The 16566-nt window shown below is 53.4% G+C and overlaps 2 protein-coding genes across 4 annotated transcripts in view; one reads left to right on the top strand and one right to left on the bottom strand.

The window, feature by feature from the left end:
* The first annotated feature begins 10 nt into the window (after positions 1–10).
* On the top strand, positions 11–8220 carry ZNF276 (zinc finger protein 276). Its single transcript, XM_074582653.1, has 11 exons — positions 11–218; positions 1529–1838; positions 1953–2005; positions 2545–3042; positions 4056–4134; positions 5326–5406; positions 5804–5914; positions 5992–6067; positions 6515–6632; positions 6906–7005; positions 7439–8220. Exons 1-11 carry the CDS (start codon positions 11–13, stop codon positions 7722–7724), a joined length of 1920 nt encoding a protein of 639 aa, XP_074438754.1. The 3' UTR covers positions 7725–8220.
* FANCA (FA complementation group A) overlaps positions 8143–16566 on the bottom strand; it is a 37181-nt gene continuing 28757 nt past the window's right edge. For all 3 annotated transcript variants that reach the window (XM_074582650.1, XM_074582651.1, XM_074582652.1), the window contains 10 exons: positions 15388–15447; positions 14909–15013; positions 14086–14198; positions 13141–13282; positions 11682–11744; positions 10480–10585; positions 10002–10077; positions 9461–9617; positions 8926–9018; positions 8143–8431 (listed from right to left, as the gene is read on the bottom strand). In XM_074582650.1, the coding sequence (XP_074438751.1) occupies positions 8324–8431; positions 8926–9018; positions 9461–9617; positions 10002–10077; positions 10480–10585; positions 11682–11744; positions 13141–13282; positions 14086–14198; positions 14909–15013; positions 15388–15447 (1023 nt within the window). In that variant the 3' untranslated portion in view covers positions 8143–8323. The remainder of the gene's footprint in view (positions 8432–8925; positions 9019–9460; positions 9618–10001; positions 10078–10479; positions 10586–11681; positions 11745–13140; positions 13283–14085; positions 14199–14908; positions 15014–15387; positions 15448–16566) is intronic.

The following is a 16566-nucleotide window of genomic DNA, read 5'->3' as shown; positions in this document are numbered from 1 at the left end:
GGCGGCGGCGATGAAGCGCGATCGGCGCGGCCGGTTCCTGGCGGCCGCGGGCAGCCCCGGCGCGGCGGCGGCCCCCGAGCCCCGGCGGCGCCCCGGCACGGCGGCCCGCGGCACCGAGGCGGCGGAGGCGGCGGGGCGGCCCGAGCCCCAAGCGGGGTGGGCCCCGGCGGCGGCCGCCTGGGCTCGGCCCGCCGCCCTCGGCGGGGCCCCGGAGGCAGGTGAGGCCCGGGGGGAGGCGGGCAGGCCCGGCCCGGTGAAGCCCCGGGGGGCGGTCAGCCAGCGGGACGGGCCGCGGGCGGGTGCGTGGGTCCCGGCGGGCGTGAGGGCTGGCAGGGCCGGGCCCCGCCGCCGCCGCTCCCCCAGCGCCCGGCGGCTGTGCCCGGGAGCAGACCGCCGTTCCCGGGGCTCCGGATTTGCCGGTTTGGGCTTCAACCCTAAAGATCTGCGGGCTGCCGGCGTCGGGAAATAGCGAGGTCCGGGGCCGGGGGGGGGTTCGGCGGCACGACGAGGGGAGGGCGGACGGGAGCTCGCTCTCCCGCCGCCCTCGGGGGCTTCGCCGTTGTCCAGCCCCGGTTTGGAGGCGGGCGATAGCCCGGCGCCGCGCTGCCGGGGCGGCTGCGGGCGGGAGATAAGTTTCATCGTCAAACGGTTCCGAGTTGGGTGCCTAAAGACGAAGCGCTGCCCTTCCCCGCCTCTGTCCCCTCCCCGGGGGCTCTGCAGCCTGGCCCCACCGGTCTCCGGTGCGCGGTGGCTCCCCGCGTCGCTCTGAAGGACCTTGGTGTGGTCTCGGCGGAGGCTGGGGGGCTGCAGGCGGGACCCTGCTCCCTCCCCGTCGCCGGGCGGGCGGAGCGGAGGGTTTGGGGCACAGCTGGGTGGCATCGGGGCTGGGCGGAGGCTTCGTCGGGGAGTTTTCCCTGCGCTGGCCCAGCGGAGGGATGGAGCGATGCTCCGCAGAGCAGGGATGCTGTGGGATGGGGCGGGAGAGCCGGGTTGAGGTGGTTTTCATCCACTTGGAGCTGCGGCAGCTCCACGTCCCCAGCTCCCTGCCCTGCTCCGGGGCGGCTGGGGATCGGCGCGTCCCCAAGGGGCTGCTGGGGCAGCCCAGGCTCGCAGCGGCTGTGGGACGTAACCGCCGGCTATAAATACTTTGGAGATAAACACTGGGGAGGGAGAGGAACTACTTAAGCCGAGGGGACGGTGTTGGCAAAAGCACAAACGTGTGTGAGCAAGCCCTGAGAACGCCGCAGCTGGGAGGAGGTTCCTCCACTGGGGCAGTCGGGCCAGAAAGGCCGATTTTAGGGTCAGCTGGTTGTGGAGCGGGGCCATGATCTGCAGGGGAGGGTCACAGGGAACGTCTCTCTCTTCCTGCACGGCTTTTTTCATGCTTGTGCCGAAGCCAGGGCTTTGGAGGCCGCCTTCATGAAGGGAAGGGGAACATCTTCCAGCACGCCAGATCCTTCAGGCCGTAGCTGGCTGCCGTACTCTTGCAGCCGGCACCCAGCAGCTGTGTTCAATCCTTCTCTAGCAGGAATTGGCAGAGCCCTGAGCACCGGCTATTGTCGCCTCTGCCATGGGAAGTTCTCCTCCAGGAGCCTGCGGAATGCTTTCGGGAAGGTGCCTGTGATGGGGGAGAACTCGGAGAAGCAGCGCCGCGTGGATCAGGTCTTCTTCACCGACTTCCAGCGGCTGGTCGGCGTGGCGGTGCGGCAGGACCCGGCGCTCCCCCAGTTCGTCTGCAAGAAATGCCATGCCCAGTTCTACAAATGCCGCAGCGTCCTCAGGACGTTTATCCAGAGGGTGAACGCGTCTCCCACGGGCCATGTGAAGTCGAAAGGAAAGTACGTTGCATTTCTTCCTTTCCGGGAGTTATCAGGAGTAGTAAATTGCCGTCTATTGGCGCCTGGTCCCTCCATAAGCCCTGAGACCCCACTGTGCTGTTCTGGCTTTTGCAGGAGCGGCGTGGCCCAGGCCCAGCCGGGTGCGGAAGGAGGTGCCTCCTGTCTGGGTGAGTGCCTGCTCCTGGAGCTTTTTCCTTTTCTGTCTGTGATACCATCAATGTTATGGACCACCCAGCAGCGTGGTTCCTGCATCCCTCGGCACAGGGACCGTGCCCGGCTCTCGCTGATTACGGTTCCCCTTCTTCCCTCTCCGGGACGATCCTCGCTGGCACCGGCCTCCCCAAGCGGAGCTGAACAGGCTCACGGGGGGGGTTACGAAGAGCAGGCAGGGTGGGTTTGGGTGGTGGTGCCAGGCCTGTCCCAGCCTCCATCAGACACTGGGGGCAATCGGAAATACGCTTTCAGCTGTAAAATTAATGATATTGGCAGTGGATGGGACTGACCCCGCCGCAATCCATCTGGGTGCAGCGCCTTTAGGGTGTCTCCCACCTTCCTCTGACGCAGAAGTGCAGCGCAGCAGTGTGTCCGCAGCCCTGTCCCCTCCCTGGGGGGGAGCAGGCCCCTCTGTGTCCCTCCCTGCGGCTGGCTGTGCCCTTTGCTGGCCCAGCGGACTGACTCTGCGCCTGCTGCCTCTCTCCTCCGACAGTCGACCTGATCACCTCCAGCCCGCAGTGCCTGCACAGCCTGGTGACGTGGGCACACGCGCACGCCGGGAGCTGCCCGTCGGTGCCCAGCCTGCAGAGCGTGCTCTCCTCCGAGTACTGCGGCATCATCCGCGCCGTCTGGGGCTGCGGGGATGGGCACGACTATGTCATGGATACGGATTCGGACTGTAGCACGGTGCTTGTCGACAATGCCTTGTCTGTCAAACGGGAGTGGAACAAGAGCACGGCGCAGCGCTTGACTGACAACGGGGCAGGGGCAGACAATGCCGAGGCTGTTTCTGCTCCCAAACCCCAGCATGCACCAGTAAGGACAACTCCTTGCCAGCAGCCCGCAAACAAAGGGACCACATCGGTGCCAACGAACGTGGAGAATGAGCCACCACAGAACAGGGATTCATCTCACTCGCAACTGGACAGCACGGCCTCCTTACAGGAGAAAGCCCTGCCACAGCCCGTGTCACCACCGAGCAGTGCCACAGGTAAGGGATTTGCCTTCCAATCTCCCCCCAGGCCTCTGGGGAAGGGCTGGAGCTGGAGACCGGGCCCAGGGAGCGATGGTCGGGCTGGGCCCCCTTCTCGGAGACTCCTGCTCTTCAGGGAGTACACAGACCCTGGCTTAGGGAGTGCAGATTGCCCAGAGAATCGCCTCTGATCGGGGATGCTGAGCCTTGCCAAAGGGAAGGGGGAACACGGGTTCAGCCGACCACGTCGCACAAAAAGAGCCGGTCTCCTTGCCCCGTGCGCGATTTCCCCCTCTGATGGAGGGGTGAGACTTGGCCGTTCCTGATCAGGCTGCGCCTGGATGGCAAGACCCTGCTGCCTTGCTCTCGCTGGGGGACATGTGCCTGCCCAGTGCTGCACAACGGTCACTGATTCTCCAGCAGCACATCTGCCTGATGTTTTTTTCTGTTCAATCCAAACCCTGTCCATATTCCTACAAGGAGGGGTTTCCCCCACCCTGCTGCAGCTGCAGGTGATGCCGAACAGCAGGAGCCCCTTGTGTTTGCAGAGGAAAGTTGCCGGGTGGGCTTGCTCACAGGCCGAGTTCATGTGGGTTTACTGCTGAGCTCCCCCGAATGCCACTTTGAGAAGAGAGGCGTTAACACCGATTTTGAGTTACGGAAGTCAGGCTGTGTTTAGCTCTGACAGCCATGGGAGATGTCTGCTGGAAAGGGGAACGGCAGCTGGGACTCGCCTGGGGACAAGTCTGTCAGTTACGGAGCAGGTGTCATGGGGGAAACCAAAAAATGTTTGTGGGAATTCCAGGGTGAAGGGTCTCCTGCTGCTGGGGTGCCAGGAGACCGGTCTCCGAGCACAGGAGACAGGGATTTTGGTCTAAATAATCATTAACTGTTGTGTAGCACATATTTTCACGTGGTATGGGTCACACTGAATGAACCTGGAGTGGTTGGTTCCTTCTCGGCAGCTCTCTCCGCTGGCTTGTTTTTGCTGCTTTTCCTTGTAACGCACCGTGTTCTCCTTCATTCCCTAGGACAGTTGAGTGGGAAGCAGGTTCTGTCTGCAACGTCGGATGAGCGGGTAAAAGACGAGTTCAGTGACCTTTCTGAGGGGTGAGAGAAGAGTGGGTTTAAAATAGCCTTAATGTCTTCTTTGCGAGTATGAAATGACCCACCTTGGAGAGCTTTCTCCACGAGTGACCTGGCCCTCGAGGCCCCTTGGAACTGGCATCGGTGGTCACAGAGCAGTGGCTCTGCAGCGGCTGTGATGAAGCTCACGCCGCCGTTGACGCGCTGAACTCCCCTCCTCGCCGCCTCTGCTGCAGGGGGGGGTTTGCACATGCGTGTACTCTCCGTGTTTGTTGGCTGCTTCCAGCAAACCTGGTCCTATTTTGTTCCCCGCTCTGTGCCGGGGAAGGAACCGCGCAGGGGGCAGCTGGGGCTTGCTCGGATCTGGGTGCTTCTACTCCAGCCCCCTGGCTTCGGAGCCGTTCCCCTTTGCCGCTGCTCCGGGCTGGGGATCCAGAAGAGCAGTCGGTGCGGGAACGCAGGCAAGGGGTAGCAGTCGGAGAAGTCTCCCTTTTTGCTCATGGGGAGAGTGATTAAATGGGAAGCAGGAGCAGCTTAGCAGTCTTTATGACCAAAGATTTGGCTAATCCTTCAAACGTAGGTATTTGAAGTGAGGCTTGTAAATAACTGATAACTGAGTCCAGTCATTCTGAGTCTAAAGTACCAAACGGACGAGACTTCTTTCAGTGTGTCAGCTAAATCTGTCGGCTGTCACATTAAAAGCGCCACAACAATTTATTGCCTGTTTCCTGGCTTCAGAATTAATTGCTTCTTGTATGGCTTAAGACTTAAAAGAAACAAAAAGGAAAACCAAAACCTATGTGGCTGCTACGTATGAGGAAATACAGAATGACCCGCAGCTTAATTAACCTGCGCCAGACACTTATATTACATACGTGATCTACAAAATTACTTTTCCTAGTATAGAAAGTGATGGCAACATCTCAACAATGAATAGATCTTTTCAGTAACAGCTGTTTTTTGTTCTCCTGACAGCGGTTCAATTATTCTTACAGAGATCTAGTCCTAAAATGACCTGATTTTGCTATTTGCTGTGTTCACGGGGGCTGTGTTTGCTTGGGGAGATTATGGGGGGAGGAGAACACGGGGAGGGTTGGCTGCCACGGTGTGGGGGAGATGGATGCACTGGGAACGAAGAACACATATTGCTGCTGCCGCAGACGCTGAAGTGCCGGTCCCGTGCTGTGTCAGTAAAGGGCATCTTCTCTCTCTCAGGGACTTCTTGAGCGATGATGAAAACGAGAAGAGAAACGTGCAATCTTCGGACGACTCCTTCGAGCCTTACCCCGAAAAGAAGTAAGGGGCTTGCTGTGTGGTTAGCAGGGCTCCCTGCGGGCGAGCTGAGGGCTGGTGGCCGCCTTCCCTGTGCTTGTGCCGAGCAGGGCCAACACCATTGCTCTCCTTTATGGCCTCAGCTCCCTCCACATCCCTGCCTGGAGCCCACAGCGCTGCCCCAGCACCTGTGTTCCCCGAGCTCCCCAGCAGGTTGAAGCAGGGCCACGTTCCTCTTCCCCAGGCCCAGCGCTAATTACCGCAGCTCAGCTCACGTGTACTGGATGTATGCGTGCTCCTGCTTTGCCAGGTCAAGCGTCAGGCTAAGCCGACAGACCAGGTGTAACACTCGGGGCCTGTTAGGTGGGAGGACTCAGACCAACATCAAGTATTAAACCACTCTCCTTCTTCCTTCTTGGAGGGTTTCTAGCAAGAAAAGCGACAGCAAAGAAGCAAAGAAGGCGGAAGAGCCCAAAATAAGGAAGAAGCCGGGGCCTAAGCCAGGCTGGAAAAAAAAAATCAAATGTGAAAGGTAATAAGGAGCAGGTGACAGCTGGGCAGCACTCCCGCGCTTGGCACGCTGGCTGACGGCAGGCCTCTGCTTTGCAGGGAGGAGCTGCCTACCATTTACAAGTGTCCTTACCAGGGATGCACGGCTGTCTACAGAGGGGCAGATGGCATGAAGGTGAGTTCAGGGCTTGCTCCTGTCCCCAGCCCATAGCTTTGAGTGTTACAGAGCAGTTTCCACATGAGGAGAGGATCCGTGACAGGTTTAATTCACTGCCTAACTCCGCGGCAGGCGACTAAATGAAGCAGTCAGAGGCCTTTTTCTGTGCTCCCAAAAGCAACGGGAGCTGCTCTGGCTTTGCATGCTCCTCCTGTTCTGGAAATCTGCCGCTGGCTCGGCAGCAGCCCTTGGAACAAGCTCTGCTGTGTCCTGTTAAAGCCCCTGCTGCCAAGGATGGATTTGGATGCAAGTCTCTGGTTTTTCACGGCGCAGCAGCGCTGATGCGTAAGCCTGCTAAGATGGGGAGGTCTTGTTTGTTAGGGGATCCCCCCTTTTCACTAGGGAGAACACAGCCCTGATCTCCACTAGATGATCAATGATGGAAGCTCTGTCCTTCCTTTACAGAAACACATCAAAGAGCATCATGAGGAGGTTCGGGAGAGGCCCTGTCCTCATCCTGGCTGCAACAAGGTGTTCATGATTGACCGGTACCTACAGCGACACGTGAAACTCATTCATACAGGTGTGTCCCAGCAGGCTCTGCTCACACCAGGCGATGGGTGTTACAAAGACCCAAGGATTCCTTGCGCAAGGCTTGTAGGTGCCATGGCAAGCGTCTGTGTGGGGTGTAGAACTGTTTGCCTTGCCTGTAAACCTGTAACAAGCCATCACGCGGGGGATGTGAGGCAGAGGGAGGAATTCAGACTCCACCAGTAAGCGTGGGCAGCTGTGTGTATGCATTTCATGTACTAAAAAATCAGCGGAATTGATGACTCTCTCCCTTTTTCCATTGCAGAGGTACGTAATTATATCTGTGATGAATGTGGGCAGACCTTTAAGCAACGCAAACACCTCTCTGTCCATCAGATGCGGCACTCAGGAGCAAAGCCACTGCAGTAAGTGCACACCAACCATCCGTTCGTAGCTAAGCAAAGGGATAGAAGGGGTAGCGACGCTCTGCTGAGCTCTCACAGTCGCTGTTCTTAGTACAGAGTAATTCTGTGCTGCAAACCCTGCCTGGAGCCGGCAGTGCCCTGGCTGAATCACTTTCAATGCTCATCTACAACACATGCTCCAGCTCCAGAGCTTCCTGTTGCTGAGCAAGTCTTACGCCTCCTCCTATTCCTGTTGAATGCTCAGCCACCAGCGATGAGCTGCGGGCCTGAGGAGGAGAATTGTGTTGCGTGACCAGCGTAGTTGTAGGACATGCTATGAGCAAGCAGCACTGAGGCTGCGGTTGTTTTCTCATGGGCTTATTCCGCATCACAAAGAGCAAACGCCACAGCTGTGGCTCCAGGCTCAGTCCTAAGCCCCTGCTTTGCCTTGCAGGTGTGAAATCTGTGGTTTCCAGTGCAGACAGCGAGCATCGCTCAAGTACCACATGACCAAACACAAAGCTGAGACAGAGCTGGAGTTTGCCTGCGACCAGTGTGGGAAGCGCTTCGAGAAGGCCCATAACCTTAATGTCCACATGTCCATGGTGCACCCTCTGACCCAGACTCAGGACAAAGCCAAGCCACTGGAGCCAGAGCCCATTCTCCTCCTAAATACTTCAGGGACTTCAGAAAGCCAGGCGGTAAAGCCAGAAGTGACTGCACAGCAGGAGCCCACTTGAGGGGGACAGGGAAGTTTTCCCAGTCTGGCCCTGTAGAAACCATATGGCAGAGTGGAGATTTTTAACCTACAGTTTAGTCTCCCAAAGAACTCAGTGGAATTAGCTTCAGCTTGCTCAGAAAAAGCTTGTTATCATGCTGTGATTCTCCATGCTCACGTCTGATTCAGCAGTGTTGTACTAAGAGTCTGTCTAATCCCAGGGGAATGGATGTTCGGCAGCGCCCCTTCGTGGTCCCCCTTCTCCCCATGCACACAGCTGTAGAAACAAGAGTTGACCACAACTGTTCCCCGCCCGCAGAAGCTGCTGCCTGTACAGAAGTGCCCTCAGGTGGCTGCAAGGGTACACAGGACAGTGGAACAATTTTAAGCAGACATTTTGTTTAGAAAAAAAAAAAAGTTATGATTCCCAAAGCAAGTCTAAACTGAAATTTGTAACCTACTTTTTATTGTAACAAGAGCTTCATGGTTATGCTTGTAATAAATTATTTACAAAGTAATTTGAAAGAAACAGCACTGGTGAGAAAGGTAACACCTTATCTGTAGTCAAGACGTTCTGCTCAGCTTCCCGTGCCGGTGCCTGCCCAGGGCCGTGCCTGTCGCTCAGAACAGGAGCAGCTCCTCGTCCAGCTCCATGGCCGCGTCAGGCCTTGAGAAGTGCAGGAGGGTGGCTCCCAGCTCTGGGTCAAGTTCTTCACACGTGGCCAGTAGCTGAGGAGAGGGTGGACAAACAGCTAGTATTAGACCTGCTCGTGCTGCCGCAAAGCGAGTTACAGCATCATTTTGCTGCTTCTCAGCAAAGTAGAGGTAGAGGGAAGCTGTTGCCGACTCACACAGAAATAACAGTCTCCTGGCTGACAACACAACGCTTGTGGGAAGCTTCCAACACCTGCCAGTTAGCTGGGCTGGATATTTCCCCCAAGACCAAGCATTAAGCAAGCAGTGGGAGCGAGACTGCGTGAGGGCAGTGTTTAATGTTGCTGAGAAAGACAGAGACTGCGGCGCGGGAGAGGGAGGATGTGGCTATAGCACTGATTGAGCAGCAGGTGTCCTCCGCCGCTACCAAATGTCTTAGCGAAATGCGGTGTGCGTCAGGGGTTAAGCAGGCAGCACCAGGACAGGATCAGCGCCCAGGAAAGGCTACACGGGCAGAAGCAGCGTTCCCAGCCCTCACATAGCCAGGGAAGAGGAAAGTCTCAACTCACCGGCCGTATGTTTCCAAAGCTTTGAGCAGGGCATCGTGGGATCGCACCAAGCAGGAACCGCCGGGCCGTGGAGATCACCTCCAAGGGATCCCCCTGGAGAACACGGAGGAGAGACACAATGGCAAGCGCAATGTCACTTTTAGCTCTCAGACCCTGCCTCCAAAAGTGAAACAGGAACCACTACACCACATCTAGGGGCCATTCACGGGTTACACACACCACTTGGTCACTGACCGCATTCGCCCTGAGGTTCTGTACAAGAGCATCAAGGCACGTTGGGTGTCAGGTAGCAGCAGGACAGCTGTGCTGGATATTTCCCCCAAGAACAAGCATTGGCAGCACTGGAAGCAGCGCTGGCAGCTTCTCAGCCCCAAGGTGTGAGCAAGCTGACCGCCTGCGATGGTGGCCCCACACGCTACCTCTGCTTTGTAGAGCAAGGTGTGAACAAGAGGGCTACTGCAAGTGGCAGGGGAAGGGATAAAGAATAGGATTCACAGTTACAAGAGGGAAAAAAAAAAGACTGAGCTTCACTCACGTGCTCTCCGGGGTCTGGGCTTTGCACCGCTTGATCAGACCGCGGCAGGTCTCTCCCTTCCACAAAGAGCCGAAGCAGCTGGATGTACAAATCAAGCGCCACGTAGAGGAAGGTCTGCTCTCTGGTGAGCAGCTCGTGGTGAAAGCAAGGGGTGAGGCTAGAGGAAGTGACACACCATGTCTGGGTAGCACTGGTTGCACGGTAGACTCACACAGTAAAGACACAACACAAACACAGCTGGTGCTCTTGCCACTGTCCATTTTACAAGTCCCATTGTGTGCAGGGCCACCCCACTGCAGGAGGGCAGCCAGGGACACTCCTGTTTGGAGCACAGAGCTGAAGGGAAACTTCTAGCAAAAGATACAGGACTCCTTAAATAGCAACCCTGCCGTGATCACGTATTCTCTCCTGCACAGCTGAGGAAGGGCTCAGCTCACCTACAGGCCAGCAGTAATTACCCCCGCACCAGCTGCTGTACGTGCAAATCATCCGCCACAGCCCCCTCATGAAAACATCCCTTCCGAGCCCTGCAGGACGTTACCTGTAGAACGCAAGAGGCAAGAGCCGGATGTGACGGTCCGAGGCTGCGCTGCGCAGGACGCAGTATTTTCTAGAGTCTGCAATAGCCAGAGAGAAGCACTAAGCATCTTCAGGGGTCATCAGGCCACCTTGCATACTTCTACAGCAGCACAGGGCCTGCACAGTTTCCTTCCAGCCCACAATAAACATTAGTGCTTGGGTGTGAGGACCCCCGAGAGAAGAACACTGTCCCCTCTGAGGCTTCCTCTATCAGAGGGAACAGTACTGAGTTTCAGTTGTTCCTGATCATCAGCTGGGTCACCATACCACGGGCTAGAAGCAGGATGTTCTCAGCAGTTACTCAAGCAAGCGGTTTTTGTGCTGCTTACAAAGGGCCGTCAGTTCCTTCTTACAGGCACACTCATTAATCAGAGAGATGGGGCAGGCCCGTCCAGCACTGAACCTCGCCTTTCCACCCCTTGGAGGCAGGACTTGCTCACCTTTCTCTGCCGAATGGAAGAGAAGTGGCCAGGACATGCTCCTGTCTTCCAGGCATTGCAAGATCTCCAGACACCATCCCAGAGATGTCTGAAAATCCACTCCTTCCTGGGTGTCAGAAAGAACAGGTCTTAGGCTTTATTTGCATCAAAGCAGAAAGGAACCCTCCCATGAGAGACTGCGTACATGAAGTGCCCTGTTAAAGGACCTTTAGCCCAAGTCTTTCCCCTCGCCGGGCAGCCTGGATTCCCCCTGGGCCATCAGGCACAGGAGTAATGCGGTGCCTTCATCACCAAACCAGGCCATGACGGGGCTCAGTTGAGAGCGGTTTGTGGGAGAGGGGGAAGCTCGGCACAGAGCCACTGCGCGTCCTGCACCGAAGCTCCCCAGAGCAGGTTTTTTCCCCTCTAACCTTTCCAGTGACAGCAAGTCTTGGGATTGGTTTGGGTTGTGGGGTTGTTTTTTTTTTTTTTGCATTAGTCATTTTACGTGGAATAACCTCCCAGATCTGTTTGCTCAAGATGTTTCTTTCCTGAATGACTCTTCCTCTGTGCTCTCCCAAAGGCAGACTACGAGACCAAATGATTATTTTGAACTTGAATTTGCTCCCCCGATCCAATCTGTTTGGTGACTACACAAACGGCTGCACTTCAAAGCTGAGAAGTCAGCGAAGGGACAGAAACAAGCATTCACAGACGGGAGGCTGCTTAGGGCAGACAGTGGCTGGAAAAAACTTGTCATCTTTGATCCTTCATTTAATAGCGTTAAATCATTTGGAAACCAATGTTCCCCCATGTCGGGGACCTCTTCTCCTGTGAATGAACATGAACGTTTCCAGCCTGGGGAAAAACATCATTTAACAAATATGAAATGCTACCCAAAAGCCAAGAGATGTGAGGTTCCTGTACTACCTGGGAGGTATAAAGTCTGAACAGGGAACCGAAAATAGTTAAGTCATTCAGGAAGAGAAATAAAAGCTGCCGTAGTGAAAGGGGAGATAACGTCAGTTGGAGGAAAATACAGGTTTAATCTGATAGGAACAGAAGGGCTTTCAGCGGGCTCTGTCTGGGACGTTGCTGATCCCTTCCTTCTGGCAGAACAAGCTACCAGCCTTCACAGTACCAGTACAAAGCATTTTTAGGCAGCAAACCAAGCAGATCAGACACATTTAGTGTCATGAGAATTCCCTCGGGGCTGAATTTACCTTTGGTGCTATTTTTGCTGAGATGAGATCCATGAGTGAGAAGAACAGCAGAGAAACAAGAAGCTGCAAGGAAGAGAGACTGCTTGTTACTTATATCTGCGGTGGTGACTCAGAACTTGCACTTTCCAATCAGGAAATAACATTTCACCGAGTATGTTCCCAGGATGGACCTGGATGAACTACAAGTACTGCTGTTCCTTCCAGGTGAAGGCAGTGTGTTTGAAGACGACAGAGCACAGCCTGACATTGTTCATTGCTTCTAAGGGTAATCTCCATGCTAAATTCACTGTTCTCAAAGCAAGGCTTGCTGCAGGCAGCAAGTCAGACATCAGATGACAACTTCTCCCAAATGCAGGGAAAACTGAGCGAGCTACCACAGATGTAAACCTGGAGGAGAGCTAATGTTGGTCCACAGCCGGCATGCCACCAGCAGATGCTCTGCAGCCTCCCATCTCAGCAAGTGCATCGTGATCCTGCCCTGACATACGCTGGTTATCGCTTTTCTGGATCACTACCACATCCCTTCCTGGCATCCTCCTCCTATCTCAAGGCAGATTTTTGAAGCGAAAGCCACTGTTATTCCACATGTACTAAATGCTCATATCAACTCAGTGGCTCCAGTTTCTGACGAGCAGCTTTTGGCTCTAGACCAGTATAAACAGTGGAGGAATCAATCCCATAACAAGAGGAGCTGCTACCGTAACTGTTGCCCGGAGCAATAAAACTTAAGAGTAAATAGTAAGGCACAGGTTCCGCTTCAACACTATTTACCTGTGAATGTCTCGGTACAGGGACACTGCCCATACTGAGCTCTGGTCCCGGCTATCCCCTGGAAGATCAACAGACAGAACTGCCAGGCAGTTGCCCGGCTTCCTCCTCAGCACTTCAGAGAATTCCCGTGCATGGAGGACACTGAGCGTGGTGAAATGGCGGAGGCATTTCCTGGAACAGACTTGGTAAAACCCTCAGGAGGTCTGTTCCTGGGATTCCCAGCACGTCTTCCCAGAGCGCTTAAAATGCCTGCACTCCTGCCTGTTTCACAAACTTTCTGCATCTCCTTAACTCCCCAGACAAGCTGCCTGAGCTACGATCCACAAGGACGGCTCCTTTGTCAGAGGGAGAGGTCGTCCTGGTGTGCCATGGATTAAGCTCTCGACCTCTGCGGCACTCTCTCCAGCTTCAGTTTTTAAAGCAGCTGTTTAATAATCCTCCCTGACTTCACAGAGGAGCCATTATCTGAGTTAAAAGTTTAAGTTTGGAACAACTTTGCCTCTAGGATAAGTATTTAGCAACTGGTAATTTACAGCTACATTTTATCAACTAGGCACCAGCAAGATTTCACAACAGGGTTTACCAGGGATACAGCTGTATCTCAGGACAACTCTTTCTCGGTTAAAGACACTCTGCTTCTAGTTTTCAAGCGTAGGGAACAGCAGACATTTAAAATGCATCGTCTTGCCTGCTCTTTGTCAGTCCCCAGCCTCTTCAGTGCATTTGTCTCTCGTCCGCGTGGTGACTGCTGTTGAACAGTACAATGGAGGAAGGCAGCCAAAATCCAAGGAGGGCCAGAGAGAGGGAAAACCACTCCTGAAGAAAGGAAGCTAGAAAATAAAACCAGCATGTCATGGTTTTGGAGGAAAAAAGAGGAAAAAAATTCACAGCAGCGAATGAGGAGGAAATCAGGGGCTTGGGCAAAGAGTGTAAGTTTATGACCAGGACCAGAAAAAAAAAAATTATTCTCTCCATTATTTTTTTTCCTTGCAGTTGGATGCTACACGGACACAGTTTTTAAAAAAAATAGTCTAGAAACAGACAGCAGCATTCCCAAATATCCTTTATCAGAGGTTGGACAGGTAGTTAACTGCATACTCTACTGCAGAAGCATGTGATTATTACCTGCAAGGAGATTCTTATACTAAACACCCAGTTTTTGGAGAAAAGTTGCAGGACGCTGAACGAGACAGCGTAATGACAGGTAAAGAAGGAAGCATACATCAGGGAAGCAGTCAGTAGCTTCAGGAGACCAGAGATTCACTAAATCCAGGGAGCAAAGGGTGCGGCAACTTGAGTGAATGACTCAACACCGTGCTAAAGGCTATTTCCAGTGTTTGTCGAACAAGGACTGCCTTCCAGTCTCCTCTAAAAAGATTCTCTTTTCCTTATGGTGAAACACTCTGACCCATATTACACAGAAGGCCAGACAAAATAATTATAGTGACCCATTTTGAGTTTATACTCTACAAAGGAATCTGTATATAGCTGTCCTACAAGCCTCAGTCCACATTAGCATTTCATACTGCCTGCTGAAACCCAGCCTGCCTCACGGAAGAGGCCTCCTGGGCGCTGATCCCTCAAAGAGCAGGTTATCCTGCCTGCAGATCCACGCTGGGTTCCTCACACACACCTGGTAGCTGAGGACTGCCATTCCCTCAGTCTTTCCAGTTCTTCTGCAAGTGGAGACCCAAAGAGTCTCTTCCACTGAGAACAAACTACCGGCTCCAGCCTCGGCCACCAAAGCTGGGAAGACAGACGGAAATCAGCAGCGTTAGTGGTGGCGTACTCAGTAGTTGTCTGCAGGCAGGTATGCATGCTGTCTCAGCCAGGTACTCAGAGAAAGGGTTCCCCCCCACGCCCCCTTAATGAAAAAGTCCAAGCTGTACATACACACATAATAAACACAAGAATTTCCACATCCTGGAAATGCAAAGAGGGTCATTTGTGACCGTGTTCATACACCACAGTGCCCTGAAACCTCTCTAGCAGGACCTCCGCTCTGCGCGCTCTACAAAGGAGCTCAAAACTCAAAGGTGATGCACATGCTTATCACACACAACGAATACATGCATCCCCATGTAAAACAGTGCATGAAGAGTTACGCACAAGAGAAAAACCTGTGTGCTTTATGGACTTTTTGTTGCTTGGCATGTAACACCCAGTGTCCCCGTCCCGCCCCCAATGCATCTGAAACCAAGACCGGCCTCCCAGCTTCTCGCTCTCAAACAGTCTTTGTTCTGCTTCTATAGTGACACTCCAAAAAGAAGGCAGCATGCCCAGCTCTGGGCACGCAGCAATATCAAGGGTACTAAAACACTCTGCAATTTTCCAAAGGCATTAAGAATTACTACCCTCACACTTCACAGTTTACATTAAATGAAGTTTAAAACAAACGCTCTGAACCGATACTGAATTTTCATCTAGCACTCTTAAGACAAAATATGAACAGTTACCACTGCGGAGAAAAGCACAATGGGACATTTGGTTTGACATGCTGTTAGAACACCATTGACCCCTTCTGCTGATTCCTCACAGTCCAAGCTGGCATTAAGCAGGCCCTGGAAGAGGATAAATCACAAGATGACAACACACATATGTCTTTGCTGCTTTGAAATACCTCACCAAGTCATGTGTAAACTAATCAAAGATAACTGTAGGGGTCAGCATGGCCCAGGAAAAGAAACATGTGCCCAACAGCTTCTCCTTCCCCCACCAGCTTTGCTGCATTGTATTAAAATTAGCCTCTACCACTGCTTCCTCCTGGTACTTCACTTTCCTGCTCTTTTTGGAATTTACACCAACAGTTCTCAAAACAAGAGTACGAGTGGCACATCTCATTGATAAGAGCAGCAGATAGTCAGGTATCCTGGTAAAGAAACATCTACTCCAGCTAGCACGGACAGAAGAGCAGAATGACAAAAGCAGCAGTTACCCTGAAGAAGTGCACGGTGATGTCGTAGGAGAGCGCGTACCCTCTGGAACAGACATTCTTCTATGGGAAGACACGGAGAGAAAAAAAAAAGTCATTCCTTCCCTTTTGAGTTATGATTTTCTTTGAACATTTTAGGTGTCTGGCACAACAGGACTCAGCACAAAATCATCCTGCGAGATCCTGAGTATTGGTTCAGAATGCAGAAACTTCATTTTTTATATAAAGCAACACGGCTGCCTAGGTAGTGCTTTACAGTCCCAGCACTAGAAAGCAAATCAGACAGCCCTGCGTACCACGTGTTGTGGACGGCAGAGGCAGTTTGATTAACAGTCCTGGAATGAACGGAGGTTTCTGGCTGTGCCTAATATGACAGTGCAGAAGGGCTTGAAAAGGCCATCAGTCAGGATGAATAAGTAGAAACAATAACTATCCTCAGAGCACAAAACAGTGCTCTGGGGGACCTGCAAGTTAAATGATCTGCCCCCAGGAAGCTGCAGGGATGTTTCTGAATGTTTCTCTAACACACATAACACATGAGGATGAGCAGAATCTCACTCCACACATACCAAATCAGTTTAACACCCTGATATGACAGAGAAATTGGAGAAGAGCTCACGCTCAGTCCCCTACTCCTAGGCCTCCACAGGAACATTGCAGGTTTTTCCTCTAACCCACTGTCAACAAATGAAGAGAAGGTGGCACGGAAGGATGTATCCACACTAGAGAGAACATCCCCAAGGCTGCTGCACATGCGTGTGCACCAGAGACATAAACGTCATCAACACCACAACTGGAAAGAACACTCCTACTGCACAAGAACCAGCCAAGCCACTACCCAGGCTACTCTGATCACCCCACGGTGATTTTACCCCTGGACTGCATGCACCCAGCTCCAGCCACTGACGTGCTGGCCGGCTCCACCCCAGTTTTGCCTACACTATTTCCCAAGGATTCCGTCTCAGTAGCGTAAAATGCCACCACAATTCCAAATGAATGAACCCAAAAGTCACCCTACAGCAGACAGTGCTGAGGGGACCTCTGCAGAGCTAGGGACTGGAAAGTCTCAAGCATAAGTTGAACCTCCCTATGCTCTGATATAAGCTAAGTTTGTCTCAAGTTTGGCCGCATTTTAACTCCTGCCCTAAATCCAAGTTTAAGGTCTTTAACTAGAGCATTTAC

The sequence above is a fragment of the Larus michahellis genome, chromosome 4 (assembly GCF_964199755.1).
Source record: "Larus michahellis chromosome 4, bLarMic1.1, whole genome shotgun sequence".
Lineage (NCBI taxonomy): Eukaryota > Metazoa > Chordata > Aves > Charadriiformes > Laridae > Larus > Larus michahellis.
This window is presented reverse-complemented; position numbering and strand designations above follow the sequence as displayed.

What these genes read in the sequence shown, in the direction of transcription:
- ZNF276 (XM_074582653.1), top strand. Translation starts at nt 11, where the DNA reads ATGAAGCGCGATCGGCGCGGCCGGTTCCTGGCGGCCGCGGGCAGCCCC. An exon ending in GAGCCTTACCCCGAAAAGAA is followed by an intron (nt 5,407 to 5,803) that starts GTAAGGGGCTTG and finishes TCCTTCTTGGAG; the next exon opens with GGTTTCTAGCAAGAAAAGCG. An exon ending in AAAAAAATCAAATGTGAAAG is followed by an intron (nt 5,915 to 5,991) that starts GTAATAAGGAGC and finishes TCTGCTTTGCAG; the next exon opens with GGAGGAGCTGCCTACCATTT.